The sequence below is a fragment of the Colossoma macropomum genome, unplaced genomic scaffold (genome assembly GCF_904425465.1).
Source record: "Colossoma macropomum unplaced genomic scaffold, Colossoma_macropomum, whole genome shotgun sequence".
NCBI classification, from domain to species: Eukaryota; Metazoa; Chordata; class Actinopteri; order Characiformes; family Serrasalmidae; genus Colossoma; species Colossoma macropomum.
Window position 1 is genome coordinate 40,129,585 of NW_023494802.1, and position 15,168 is coordinate 40,144,752.

General features: G+C 38.7%; 1 protein-coding gene across 2 annotated transcripts; it reads left to right on the forward strand.

The window, feature by feature from the left end:
* Positions 1–694: 694 nt before the first annotated feature.
* Positions 695–11,531, forward strand: LOC118822223 (cytochrome P450 2B4-like). Of its 2 annotated transcripts, XM_036591162.1 has the most exons (10): positions 695–769; positions 1,060–1,299; positions 5,339–5,498; positions 5,649–5,801; positions 6,514–6,674; positions 7,064–7,237; positions 7,369–7,510; positions 7,810–7,997; positions 9,766–9,907; positions 11,166–11,531. In XM_036591162.1, exons 2-10 carry the CDS (start codon positions 1,105–1,107, stop codon positions 11,354–11,356), a joined length of 1,506 nt encoding a protein of 501 aa, XP_036447055.1. In that variant the 5' UTR covers positions 695–769; positions 1,060–1,104; the 3' UTR covers positions 11,357–11,531. The 2 variants fall into 2 exon arrangements, with proteins under 2 accessions (XP_036447055.1, XP_036447054.1); XM_036591161.1 differs by having other exon boundaries at positions 752–1,299.
* Positions 11,532–15,168: the final 3,637 nt, after the last annotated feature.

A 15,168-nucleotide genomic window follows, 5' to 3' on the forward strand; every position in this document is an offset into this window, starting at 1 on the left:
AAAGCGGGGGGTTGATTGGAGGAGGTTGTGTAAAGCAAGCAGCCACTGGACTCAGGAGTGGTGGAAACGTATTCTGTGGAGTGATGAATCACGCTTCTCTATCTGGCAGTCGGACTGGCCCTTACAGAGCCCTGACCTCAACCCCATCGAACACCTTTGGTATGAACTAGAACGGAGGTTGTGAGCTAGGTCCTCTCGTCCAACATCATCAACCTCACAAATGCTCTTCTGGATGAATGGGTAAAAATTCCCACAGACACTCCAAAATCTTGTAGAAAGCTTCCCAGAAGAGTGGAAGCTGTTATAGCTGCAAAGGGGGGACCAACTCCATATTAATGCCTATGGATTTGAAGGGATGTCATAAAAGCTCCTCTGGGTGTAATGTGTAAGTGTCCCTATATATATAATAAACAAAACAAAATATATAATATATATATATATATATATATATATATTTTGTTTTTTTTTGGGGGTTTTTTTTTTTTTTGTTTTGTTTTGTTTATTTTATTTTGTACTTTATTCTAGATGGTGAATGTATTAGAACATTACAGGCAGCTTTTTAGACACTTCTACAGCTGGCACCACAGGAAGAAAAACCGGAAAGAGCAGAGGAAACCAAGCTGTTTTTTTGAGTGTCACGTACTCTAGACGGACACGCCCACTATGTTGAAACAGTCATGTCTACAAGAGATTGCTGCAGTTCCTTAGTCACGTCCTATTTTCTTCATTTTTTTAGTGCCTGTGGACAATTACTTGCAAGGTTCACATGGTGAGAAGTGCTGATTAATGATATTAAATGTAGGTTTTTCAGAGATATAGATATTAAATCTGTTTATAAACAGTGTCTGCCAGTTACATGCCAGGGAAATGACAGTTATGTTTTAAAAGGAAATCTTTTTTCACCTCTTAACAAGTTACATCAAGACTCATCCTTAGGCATGCCCACGATCATGGGATCCTACAAAAGCAGCTGTCATTTCTCAGAAGAAACATGTTCTCTTTCTCTCTCTCGCTCTCTCTCTCTCTCTCTCTCTTTCATCCCTCCCCTTCTGGTTTTAGTGTATAAAGCTGTGAGTGTCTGTGCTCTCCTGCTCATCTCTCAGAATGGAGTCTGTGCTGAGATATTTGGACTGGATGTCTGTGAGCTTGGCCCTGCTGGGTGGTCTGCTCTTTCTATTTCTGATGGAAAGTATAAGGTTGAGCTCCTCCAGGAGCCGCAGCCCCCCTGGACCCAAACCACTTCCCTTCGTGGGTAACCTGCCCCAATTCGTGAAGGATCCAATGGCGTTCATCAGATCGGTCAGTTTTCTCTTTTTCTTCACCTGTTTAGCAGTTGTTCTGTATGTTATGAGAAGATCCTGATGGTTCAAAGGGTTAACCCCTTAAAATTCCAGGCTTATTACATACTAAGGTTTATTATTCAGTAAATACTGGAACTTCAATGCAGACTAGTTGAGCTATTCTTAGGTTATGGGTGTGTGTGATAAAACTGGGCCCGCTGGTGCGCCCTGGCCATTTAAGGGGTTAAATTGCTGTTGTGATTAGGCATGCCTCTGTGCTGTGGATCAGGTGTAATGATGGTGGTAACAACTTTCTACCAGGTTGAGCAATTCTAGGAACTGTGATACCTAACATGTTTCATTTGTAGGCTCAAAAAAGCATAATTTTTGTTCTGTAAACATTGATTTGTGACTGAAAATGGTTGTAAACATGCTGATTAGGGGCAAGTTTGCAATATTCTTAAGACAAAATGATACCTACCAAAAGGGTAGTCCTGATCTTTCTTACTTAGCTGTATTTATACTGGTTGAAAAGCTGCTTTCCACCTGTCACCATGTCACAATATTGCCATGTCACAATGTTACTATGCTGACCTCCATGGGTTAAGTAACTAATACTGCCTTTCTGCTGTCACCATAGCAATGTCATCCGTTAGCTAAAGCTGTGGTTTTTAAACCAGCTCTCGGGGCCCCCAGACAGTCCACATTTTTGCTTCATCCTAAGTCTTAACACATACGAGTAGTGCAGAAATGGACCATGGAATGTCTCAGGGTTCCTGAAGACCAGTTTGAGAACCACTGACCTAAAAGCATTAGAAGGACCAATTTGTGCTCTGACCTGGGTTCTGCTGGCCCTAAGGGGTAAGAGGCAACAGGTGTCTCTGGCTGATCTGCTTTGAACCAACAAACTGATCATAGCTTCCCAGAGCTCTAAGTGGACACAGCAAATGTAATCCTCCGGTGTATTCACTGCTGCGTGGAAGTGGAGGAGAAGGCTAATCTGCCCCACATAAGGCTTATGATGCTTTAAGTACTATTATAAAACAGATAGCTCTGGTCTTAAAATTGGGTTTGCTGAGCCACGTTCGAAGCCATTGTAAAATACACGATATATCCAAACCTATGACGGCCTTACAGCAATTGAACTCTGTATTACTGTGCCACATAACGAAAAATCCTTGCACTGTTTATAAATCTAATGCTGCTCACATGGACCACTGAGTGTACTGACTGAGTAAGATACCATTTCTGTTTAAACTGAGGGGCAGACAGTTTATTTTCTTAACTAGAACTAGGCTGGTCAGCTGGCTAACAGGTTAAATAACTCCATCATTAATATCACAGACTTGAATTAAAGCATTTACAATATGATTTGCTGTAAAACTGCAATATATAAGTCTAAAGAATGCCACGTGAATGGCTGACATGCTTCAACTGTTCATGCTTCAGTCAGAAGTCACATCAATCCCAGGCTAAATCCCAAACACCTTACATACCCCCCAAATAGTGTTCTAACTATGGAGGTTTTAAAATTCTAGATTCTACAGCCAAATAGTGCACTGTGTGTTCAGTATGGATGTGGCTGAATCCTAAATGATTATATTTAGTGAATTTTTTTTCTAAATTATGCTCTGTTGGGGTGCGTGAGCCAGTATTTAAATTCCTATGTAGTGCACTATGTAGGAAGCAGGGAGCCATTTGAGATCCAGCCCCAGCGTGGGAAGAGGGGCACCACTGAATTGGTGCTACATAAGACTTGCGGTGGTAATTCGGCGACCAAAAGTTATTTAGAATTTCTGGTTTTAAACAGTGAATTAAACAGTGCTATTATACGACAAAAACATAAACATTCATTATTATAGGACAAAAGTTAATAAGTTTATGAAATGACCGCAGTATACAGTGATGGGCGACCAAACGTTCTCCTAATTCAGCAGTCTGTGGTTGCTGGGATACCACACTCTACAGGAACTACATTTCTTGGCGGAATACTTGTCAATGTTGATTGATGTCAATAATAACTTTTCTGAAGAAATGTACATTATTTCATATTTTATGTTGGCCGCCGTTTTATGAGGCCGTGCGTTACTGTGATTTTATCATGGGGAAGGGAGTTTTAGGCACTCTGCTTCAAGTAATACTTACGAACACCCTTTCCATGATAAAATTACAGTAACACAAGGCTTCTCATGGCTTATTGTTTTAATATATATTTCAGAGCAAAGTTATCTCAAGAAAAGGGCTATTTTATTTGAAATTACCAGAATCCTACTGCTCCAAAAGAGCCCCAGGTCTGTCATGACTGAGTAGGTCATATGTGTCACTTATGTCCAAACATACTCAGTTCCTGCAGGGCTGGTCTAAGTGAACACAAATGTCCTTTATATCTATATAGATTATATCTGGATTTGGAATGACTTCAGTGGAAAACTCATGTAACCACATGTAAAAGAATACGTATCTAACCTTGTCATCTCTCTCAAGAGATGCCACCTCCCTCTGAACTCTAAAACTATCATACTGGCATGAACACAGTACATTATTGTAGAAATGACAGTCCACCTAGTTTATCTCCTTCATTTCCCTGGAAAACACCCACTGATGATATAGTCATGGTATCCATATTACAATACACAGCACACACTGGGCAAGGCGTGACATGTCAAACGATCTGTCCCTCAAGCTATCTGAGTGCTGTATGAAGTAATTCTTCCTAATGAAGGTTTGGGCTATATTCAAATCTCTGTATGTCTCAACTTCTTGAGAAAAATGCTGAACACTGGGATAATGGTGAGTTATATAGGTCAAAATTGACCCTGTGGTAAAACACGAGTCTAGACTCAAAAGCTGTTAATCAAAGCTCAGGTTCATTCAGGTATGTAGAACTTTGGGTGGACAATAATTGCACACCTGTGTGTTAAAGCAGCAGTTCTCAATCCATTTTCCTGCATCTTGCTTGTAAACATGATTGTTGATTGTCCATAGTTTTGCTCTATCTCTGCTCCCCGAATACCTGAGCTATTCCTTTGTTGATTAGACGTTTCTAATTGGATTATGAACCACTGTTCAGCTGATAAGACCTGTCCAGGGTGTATCCTGCCTTTCGCCCAATGACAGCTGGGATAGGCTCCAGCACCCCCTGCGATCCAGAAGGATAAGCGGCTTAGAAAATTTGTGTGTGTTCAGCTGATAACTGAGAGCTGTAAGCCATTCACCTAATGAACCTAACAAACTTCAGATCTTTGTAGCTATTGGAGACACCTACACTTTTCCTTTTCAAAATTATAGAAAAGGTAAAAATGTTTCAGTAGCACTCCACAGATAGGTAAAAAGTGGAAAAGGATATGGAAATATTATGATAATACATACCTAAATATTACATGCTAATTTTCTAGTTGTTAATATTAGAGATGTTACCTTAAAACAGTGACATAGTTGTGCTGAGATGATGTATTAGTGCTGTAAAATACTAATTCACTTGGTGCTTTGATTCTTAACCATTATGTGTTTAAATGGTCAGGCACAGTGTGATGTACAGACCTGTTACAGACTGTAATTACAGTGAAACTAAATGTTATTAGAGCTGAAAATGCAAACTTACATCGTATTTCTCAGTTACGGCTTCTCATCAGTTGATTACATCATTATTTTCTGAATAATGTGACTAACTGCACTGGAATTTTCACTGCAGGCCTAATTACAGGTGTAGTTACTCAGGAACTAAGTTATACTGAAATTACACAGAAGCAGGGTTTAGGGTTTATAATTAGTTTAAAACTCAATCCACACTACATATATCTTTACACAGCATGTCTATATTTCTTTATCTTATTATTTATCAATAACTAGAAAATTAGCATAGAACTTCAAATCATTGCGTCTTGTTACCATTATTCATTTTATCTCATACCTATTACCGCTACAACATATTATTTATTAACAACTAGACAATTAGTATGTGATTTTTAGATAAATATAACTTATTAAGATGATATTACACTGTCATTACCTGCTTACTACCAATCTGTAATGCGCTATCAATGTTTCTTCCTCTCCAGATGACGAAATATGGTGATATGTGCTCCATGTATCTAAGCAGGAAGCCAACGATTGTGCTGAATAACATGCAGATTGTGAAGGAAGCATTCGCTCAGAACGGGGCCGTATTTTCTGGAAGGCCGTTCGTACCATTAATGAACTGGATCACTGACGGCTATGGTCAGTATCACAGGGCTTATTAACTTCTTTGCTTTACTTTAATTGCTTTTACTATTTTACTTTGTAGCCCACTAATAATCCCTCTTGCTGTACCTGCCTCGACCCCTTTATCATCATCTGTCTACTTCTTTCTGTCTCTGGCTCTCTCAGGTATTGTTATGGTCACATATGGTGATTCTTGGAAACAGCAGCGTCGCTTTGCTCTGCACACGCTGCGCAACTTCGGTCTGGGCAAGAAAACGGTGGAGGAACGTGTGGCTGAAGAGGCACGATACCTCATTGGAGAGATGCTCAAGCATGAAGGTACTAGAATTCTCCATGGATTAGTGAACTGCTGTCAGTTTGTTTAATCTACAACTAGAACAGAAGCCCGAGGTGCACATCCTTCCTACACCCCCAGGAATTTGTGGCTCAAAACAACTCATCTTACACTTTGCTTAGTCACTTTTCAGTTGTAGCTCTTCAACATAAGCAAAGAAATTATGTTGAAAGTGTGTTTTCTAAGTTTTTAATTGATTCCATACTTATGTTTCAAAGGGGGAGGGTTGATATTTTAGTATTAATTTTATTTGGTGAAATGTTTGCACATATTTTTTGGAAAGAAAAAAAAACTGTTATGTGATATTTTTTCAATTTTTGTTGCTTTGTTGACATTGAAACAAATAGAAAGTGTCCAAACCTGCCAGAACATAAATCAAATGTAAAATATCAGTGATCTTGTGATGACCTATGTAATAATTATGTAATTACCTATGAACAATTAAGCCATATTTGTGGACTCTAGAACTATATTGTCTGTTGATATTTGTTTGTTCTTATGATTGTTTGCTGACTGTTTGCCCAAGTCAAGCTCCATACTTACCACTTTCTACAGCAGAACTGGTCAATATATATTTATAACAATACTTTAGTGTCAGTGATAATATTTAGACCATTTAAAATGATTTTGATGGCCAGGGTTCTATTATTATGTTCTTCCTCATCAAATTCTTTCTCCTGCTATTTCTTTTTGAAGGGAAGGCTTTTTATCCCCTCCATCCTATTCTGAATGCAGTTTCCAACATCATCTGTTCCATCGTCTTCGGAGACCGCTTTGATTATGAAAACGAACGCTTTGCTAAGCTGCTGGAAATTATGAATCAAAGCATGCGACTTGGTGCATCACCTGTGGGAAAGGTAACGACCAGCAAGAACTTTCCTGATGATTATCACTACGTAGTCAATGTTTTTAACTGTGCTTGAGAGAAAAAGAGCACAACATGATATAATTTATTACCTACAAATTACAGTTGTTTTTAATTTTTTTCCACCTTTAATTTTATACCAACACTGAAATGATTTTTAGAATGACAACAGAGATAGTTTCAATTGATCCTTGACTAGTCTTGGAACTTGTCTCCACTAGTAAAGTCTTGCTTTCGAGAATAATATGATTTAGCAAAACATTTAACTTCACTGGCAGTGTTTTTTGTGTATATATAGTAATGTAAAATTAAAGTGCTTAGGCTTAAAAAAATTACAAAAAAATATATATACATGGAACATGGGATCTTTTTTTTTGGCAGATCTTCAACTTGCTCCCAGTAATAAAATACTTTCCGGGCCCACACCAGACGATGTTGCAGAATGCCATCTCCTTCAAGGTATTTATCCGCGAGGCCGTCGAAGAGCACAGGCTGATTCTGGACTCTGAAAACCCCCGGGACTTCATTGATGCCTACCTGATTGAGATGACCAAGGTGAGAAGCCAAATTGCAGGAGAAGCTCTACATATTGCAGCTGTACCTGCATTCTACAGTAAATCAGTCTTTCCACCAGCTTACAGTCTTTTTTGGTACAGAAATACAAAATAGCATCTTGTTTCGAGCAGCACAAGTCAAAGGAAAACTCCACATTCCATGAGGACAACTTGATTATGTCCGCTGCTGACCTCTTCTTTGCTGGGACGGACACTACAGCAACCACTCTCAGATGGGGCCTCATTTTCATGATGGACCACCCTGATGTGCAAGGTATACTACACTTGCATCTCTACTTGGGTGTGGTGTGGGGAACAATTTAGGGCTTTCTATATTTCTTTTGTTATATTACCATTAGCTAGCTGAATATTCTAACAAATAAATAAATATGAAATGGGAATTGAATGCATAGCAATAATTATACTTTGATGAAAATTTTGGACTTCTAAGAATTTATAGTTGGTTAGTCACCCAATTTTACTATGGCTGTATGTGCTTTAATGTCATTTACTCTCTTTTCTGTACTCTGTCTCTCCCTCATACTCCCCTGTTTATTCACTTGACCACATTAGAGCGCTGTCATGAGGAGATCATTCAAGTGCTGGGTTGGGACCGCTCTCCCTGCATGGATGACCGTGCCAACCTCCCATACACTCATGCCACTGTGCATGAGATCCAGCGCTATGCAAACGTCGTTCCTCTAAGTGTAGTGCATGAGACCACAGAGCCAACACAGCTGCAAGGATACCACCTCCCCAAGGTAATGATGGAGAGATTGGAATGAGTTGTATGTGGAATTGAATAGATTTGTTATGGAGTATTGGAGGAATTGTAGATTTGGTTGATCCAGAAAGTTGGTAAAATAGAGGAATTGTAGTTTGGACTAAGGGATGGAGGAAATGTACATTGGATTTACCCAGTAAGAACAGAAAATTAAGGAATTGTACATTGACTCAATCCAGAAAGATCACAAAAAAATGGAAAAACTTTGGATCAACGTGACTGAGGAATTTGGATCGATTCAAAAAGATCAAAAAATGGAGGAGCTGTAGAATGGATTGAGGGATGGAAGCATTGTAGAGTGGGTTAATTCTTGCTGGTAGCAGGTCACTTTCCAACTCAGTTGAAGCACTGTGGTTGTGCTATGCCAACGAACAGTAGATCACAGCTCCCCCAGGACTTCCAGTAGATATCCTTGCTAAGTTGCATAGGCAGGGTATATGAAGAAAATGCAATCAGAAGCACCCAACACAGTTTTATGAAGAACAGATTGACAGTCTCTGCTCCTCTGCAAGCCATGCATGGCTGGCAGGATGCAATGAATGCTGTTCCTAAGCTGGATGCCCATATTGTGTTTATTGACCTTTTGAGGGCCTTTGCCACGATTGATCATGGTCAACTTTTAGTTACATTAGCCTCCCCTTGGTATCTCCAATTATTCGTGGCCTGTCCTTCACAGCTATCTGATAGAAGGACAACAAGCTGTACGCTGGGGAAACTGTATGTCCTTGGCATAATGTGTACAAGCTGTAAGTCCCCAGGATGGGTTGTTATCACCTCTCCTTTTTCATTGTCTGTATGAATACACTACATGTGTGGAACCCATCAAGTATGCTGATGATCTAACCTTGACCGAGCTGTTGATGGGGTCTCTTCCTGGACAGATGCAACCTGCTGTTGATCCAGTGAGGCCGGATTTTTTGCCTCTCAACAAATGTCTTAAAAACAAAAGACATGATTAATAGAAGCCTCACAACAGACCTGACACTCCTACTCTGTTCCTGCATGAGCAGGGGGTGGAGCATGTGAAGTCTCTCAAGCTTTTAGGTGTTCAGATGAGCTCAGATCTGACACGAGATAATCATATCTGCTACATCAAGAGAGTCCAACCTTGCAAACATTACTTGAGGGTTGCTAAGCATGCAGGCCTCCCACCAGATGTGTTACTTGACATTTATCTAACTACCAGAAATGAGATCAGCAGGATCCTACTGTACTTGAGACAACCCTTTCATGTACATTTACCTGTATAATCAGACTATTACTCCAGATGGAACAGTAGGATATTTGTGTGGCCAGCTGCACAAAAAAGACACCAGCTTTCTTTTTGCCAAGGGTTTTAAACTTTTATAATGAAGTTTTTGATTGTTTGAGACTGAGTGTGGGCTAATTTCATGGACATTATTAGGAAGCACCACTTTGTACTGGTTGATATTATCTGTAATGCTGGGTTTGTTGACTAAGCTATGGTTTCACCTGATTGTACAAACATCTTACTACATCCACTTACATGCAATGTTATGATGTTTATTGATAAGCTTGAACTTTGAGCTTTGAACTTTGACTGGAGGATGGAGGAGCAGTAGTTGTAGACTGGACTGAGGGATGAATTAAACAAAAGAATTGTAGACTGGATGGAGGACTTGAGGAGCTGTAGAATGTATAAATAAAAAGCTGAATGGAAGAATAAAGAGATGATTGTTAAATAAATTATGTATATGTATTTTGTGTATTTTTTTCCATGGCAGGGAACAATGATTCTACCCAACTTAACTGCAATCTTGGCTGACAAAGAGCACTGGAAGTATCCACATACATTCAACCCAGAGAACTTTCTGGATGAGAAGGGAGAGTTCTGCAAAAACGACTTCTTTCTGCCTTTTTCTCTGGGTGAGTCTGCTGGTGTCTACAAAACAAGAGTTAATTGTCTAAATGCTTTTTACAAATGCTCTACGTTTAAGATTTATTTTATTGACCTGACTGACATATTTGGATTTCTACAAGTATGAAAGACCTTTGCATAAAAACAAATGGACAAACATCCAGTGCGACGCTCAAGCATGTTGTTTGTTAACATGCTATTTAAACCACTGTCACTGCTGTCAACATCTAGGTCCAGTTTCAGTTCTTCTTTAACTTGCCCACATCTACTTCGAGCCAACGCTCGTATGTGCATCACAACTACGTTGCACAACTGGCCACTCGTGGCAGAAGTGGTGGTGGCAACAGTGAGGATTGTTCAAACGGAATGCACTCGCAGTTGAGCATCACTAATGTAGTACCTAAAGTGCATTTACTGTTAACAAATACATTAGTAAACACAAGTCTACACTTAATGTGAGAACAATGGAAACTGATGGTAACAACAGCAGTTCTTACTTGTTTACTTAATAATAGCCACCCTTAATATATGGAAACAGTTATTGTAAAATGTTACTATAGTTCCTATGTCACTATAGGTGGTGAAAGTTGTGCTCTTTTTTACACAGCTTTGATGAAAAAGTGTTTGTATCACTGTGTCTGTTTCCTAGAACCCAGAGAAAGTCACCTTTTTAATATCATGCGCTTTATATATTTTGATTAAAGTCCTGTGACAATAGTACCTAATTAATGCCATTGAAAATGCAGCATTTAAATTGTCGCTGTCAGGACAAAACTTTGTATCCCTGTATTTGTCCTTTTTCATTTTCACATAATTTTTAATCGCCGGTGGCTCTTTACATTATGTCAACCTTTACATGATAAATGGAGCAATAGAAATGCTCCAAATAAATAATTTCTCTATTAAATTCCTTTAAAAGTTAAGTTCTCCTGCAAAGCTACTTTTTTTCGTTTTGTTCTGACAGCTATAAAATGTCAGCTTGTAGTTCTAGTTTTGGTAGTCTTGGACAGTGCACAGAATTGCAGTGTGTGGTCTTTGCATCATAGAATTAAAGAAGGCAAAAGTTGAACATCTGGCAAAATACAGTTCCATTTCAGCCACTATACGGAATATGTGCATCTGGAAAAGACACTGCTTGAACTGTAATCTCTGTATGAACTAATGAGCTGTATATCGTGTTGGACATATTCTGAAAATTTCCTGCTGACCTATGTGCAGTAAGTGTGTGTGTGTGTGAGGGTTAATGTTCATTATTGTGTGCTGCAGGTCCGAGGGTGTGTCTGGGTGAGAATCTGGCGAGAACAGAGCTCTTCATCTTCTTCACCTCTCTGCTCCAGCGGTTAAAGTTCTCATGGCCTCCTGGAGCTCCACCCGCAAACATGGACGGCATGGTGGGCACTGTCCGCTCTCCGTTCCCCTTTAATACGATCTGCCGCAGCAGAGAGACCACTCACTGAATCAGACCGTGTTCAGCAGTGGTGTAAAAACACAACCTGCTTTTGGATTTTTGGAATATTTCTGCTTTACATGAGTAGAAATGTTTCAGTGGGCTTTCACTTTTACCTCATTACATTTTGAAAAGTAAATACTTAATATTCTAAGAATATTTTATTACTTTTGCTACTGCTTTTTGTTAATGTCAAACATTTGTGAATGTTTTTTATGTACATTAAGATGAACAAAATGGGTAGCTTTAATAAGACTTTAGTTAAAAATCACAGGACCCCGCTCCTGAATCTTCTTGGAACATTCCAGCCCCGCCCCCTCATTATTCCCAAAGCCTGTTGCTTGTTGTGCTTGTTTGCCTTTGGTTTTTGTATTTGACAGTTTTCATTTAGTTGCCAACTGTCTCTTGTTAGTCCTTACAATGTTTGGCTTTTACCCTCTTTGTTTATTGATGGTTGATGAAGTGAACTGCATTTTGCATCTTAATACATCCAATGAAACTACTTGTCAACATCTGACTGATTTTTTTCTTTAAATAACAAACATAATGCAATTTTTGATTGAGTAGTTAGAAGGTAGGATATTTTTTTATTTGAAAAATTTAAAGGATAGATAATCTGACCATTATGGAGACAAAAACCTAACAATTCTACTGAATGAAAAGTCATTGCAAGCTGAACCAAATGATCTGACTCACTGAATAGAACTGGAATGCCCATCACTAATTGGCAGTGAGGGGCACTGATAATTTAATATTTGTTATACTTAAATACAGGAATTTATAAGACTCTGTGGAGCTGAAATAGGGTTGCAACTAATGGCTTCATAGTAATGAGATAGCTTAGCAGATAACATTATGACCTTGTATGTGGAACACAAGGGTTTGAATCCCTGTTCAGGCAGTAACTCAGTGCAGTGTTTGGTTTTATCTGAAACATGTTTATGCTGGCTTGTTTGGTACAACTACCTGCAATGTGTTTTTGAAGCCTCTGCACTTTAAAATGTCTTTGCTGGGGCCTCCATTTGTACACAAAGCTTGAAGCTTGTGAAATAGAAAACACTGGTATCCACTACAACAGTGTAAAAGACCAGACTAAACAGTGTTAACACCACTATTTATTTAATTATATAACACTTAGAATACATAGAATATTGGTAATTACTGTCAATATGAGCATTTTCGAAACTTTTTAAACCGACACCACATAATTTATCTTTGAGAAAATTCAATGCACATTATAAAAATAAATTGTGTTTGCACCCCATTGATTTCATGAACATTTTGTTAATACAAAGACCAGCCAATAAATACAAGATTTCTTCTGACAATTAAACCAGTGCACAATTTCCACAGTCCTCCACAGGAGGGTGCAGTTGAGCTTTTTGCATGATCCAGAACAAGCCTATCATAATAATAAATGAAGTACATAAAACTGGTCTCAGATCAGTTTAAAAAATCAGCTGCCACCATCTATTGAGCGCTGTGTGTTACAATGAAGTTAAGAGAAACTTGACTCTAAACACACTTGTCTGCACAACTCATACTTCACAACTTTGTGATGTTTAAATTTTTTGGTCCTGATCCTGGAATGTCATTGGTTTGTAACTGTCCCATATAAAAGCTGCTGGTTTTAAGTTACTGGAATCTCCATATTAAGGGTGTTTTTGGTCTCTCTGCCCTCTGGATTCCACAGAGTGGTACAATTAGAGGTAGTAAATGATCAACATTGTCCATTCTCCACCCTGAAGATGTTAAATCAAACCTTTGTTTATCAAATTTCATATTTCTTTACCATAGGTCATTACTAATTTTGAAAAAAAAATCAGCATAATTACTTGGGCAAGATGTAAACAGAGTTATTCCGACTGGTTTGGTGTGAAATGCTGAATTCCGGAGAAACAAAGAGGATGGGCCACTATAGTGGTGATAGGAACCAGACATCTGAAGAGTTTAATGCTGGTTATAAATATTCTACCTGATGCCTGAGGGTGCTTTCACACATTCCTTGTTTGGTCTGGACCTTCGAGCTTTTCAGTTTGGTCCAAACCAAAATAGCAGGTGTGAAAGTTGGCAGTTGGCATTAATGTTCCTATAGTTACTGAATAATACGCCTTAGTATGAAATAAGCCTGGAATGTTAAGGGGTTAAACAATAGAAGAAGAAAAAGAACAGAGAGAGAAGTAAAATGAGCCATGGTAGCACACAGGGAGAGGAGGAGAAGACATATTTAACTGCGATTTGGTCCGATGAAATGAGGATGAAGATATTAATTTTGCACCGTTCAAACAAAAAAGGATACCCGCTAAATTATCAACATGCCAACGTCAGACGCTCCTCTACAAATCAATCAGAGATAAGTATACGGAGCCGCAGCTCATGCACGCAATGACGGCAAGACGAGGTTTTCAGTGAACGCGATAAATTTCGATGTGAAACCAAAACTAACTGGATCAAACATGAACCTTGGTCCAGACGTTCAGGTGTGAAAACATCCTCTTGGCAAACTGAAACTAATAAAGAAGCTCTAGGTGGGACAGATTGATGAATATCTTCGGTATAAAAATATTGCTAAGGTTTTGTCTTTCATTTATATCTCATAGCCAAATTTTCTGTAAAATTTATGGTAGTAAAATGATTTCTGATCTCTCTCATCTTTGAGAAATAAAGTATTCCAAGATGATAACAGCCATTAAGAAGACATTCACCAGAGGCTGATACGCTGTACACTGGAATGTCTGCCCTGTACAAGTTAAACTATCTTCTTAATACAGATCACATCTTTTAAAAGTGATGAAAGTATAGACACCAGCATCCACAGAACCTGGGGGCTTCTGTGAAGGGGCTACCACCACACTAAAGAAACTGCTGGTCAGGCTAAGAGATGAATCATCTCCCATCCCTTCTAAGAGACAGGAGGGAGGATGCGGGTCTGGACACCGACTCCCTGCAGCTGGACCACACTGGGCATGGAGGCCAGCAGGTGTCGGACAGAGGGATGGTTTTTGAGTATACGCGGGTGCACGAGGAGTGGACAGGACCTGCGAGCCTTCATCAGCGACACTCCAGTAGGGTACCGGGCCAGCAGATCTCTGAGGGAACCAATCAGCTTCAAGACAAGGGGGTCTATAGGTGTCCCTAGGAGAAAGAGATAGACAGTACAACTTTAGATTCATAGCATTGATGCTGTCGTTTTAAGTTTGAAGCCTAATATATGATAAAAGTACCATTTTTAATAAAGAAATATTAAGAGGTTCATCACACAGTTGAAGGATGCAGTTGACTTCCACATGTAATTAGTAAGGACATCACTATAAACTAACAATTATATTCAAATCTTTAGTTCATTAAAAAAAGCAATTAAGGACTTTTATATATGTATATAAGGGCAAAACAACCTACAATCATGTTTATTATCATCTACTTAAAGAATAAGCATGTTCATTTATACTATATATAGTGGTTAATAACTAAATGAATTATATCCAAAATGTGCAATTAATCATGATTATCTGTATCTGAATTTGTGATTAAGTTCCGTTCTAATCGTTTATTTAGTCACATTGTATGTACTAAATAAGCGCTACGAAAGGTTTAATCTCAGCTCCAAATGTACAATTAATCATGTCTACATCCAAAACTGTAAAAAAAAAAATGTGGTTCTTTGAGCGATGCCATAGAAGAACCACTTTTGGCTCCCTAAAGAACCATGTTTGAAAGAAACTTCACATAGTGTAAAGGTTCTACACCACTTTAAAGCTTCTAGAACTTTTCCTAAGATCTTTAAACTTTAAAAAGGTTCTACACATCAACACTTTTCATTTG

Excerpts from the sequence above, each read along its gene's own strand:
- LOC118822223 (XM_036591162.1), top strand. The coding sequence starts at position 1,105 with ATGGAGTCTGTGCTGAGATATTTGGACTGGATGTCTGTGAGCTTGGCC. Across the intron at positions 7,238-7,368 it reads ACCTGATTGAGATGACCAAG|CACAAGTCAAAGGAAAACTC; the intron begins GTGAGAAGCCAA and ends TGTTTCGAGCAG. Across the intron at positions 7,511-7,809 it reads GGACCACCCTGATGTGCAAG|AGCGCTGTCATGAGGAGATC; the intron begins GTATACTACACT and ends TGACCACATTAG.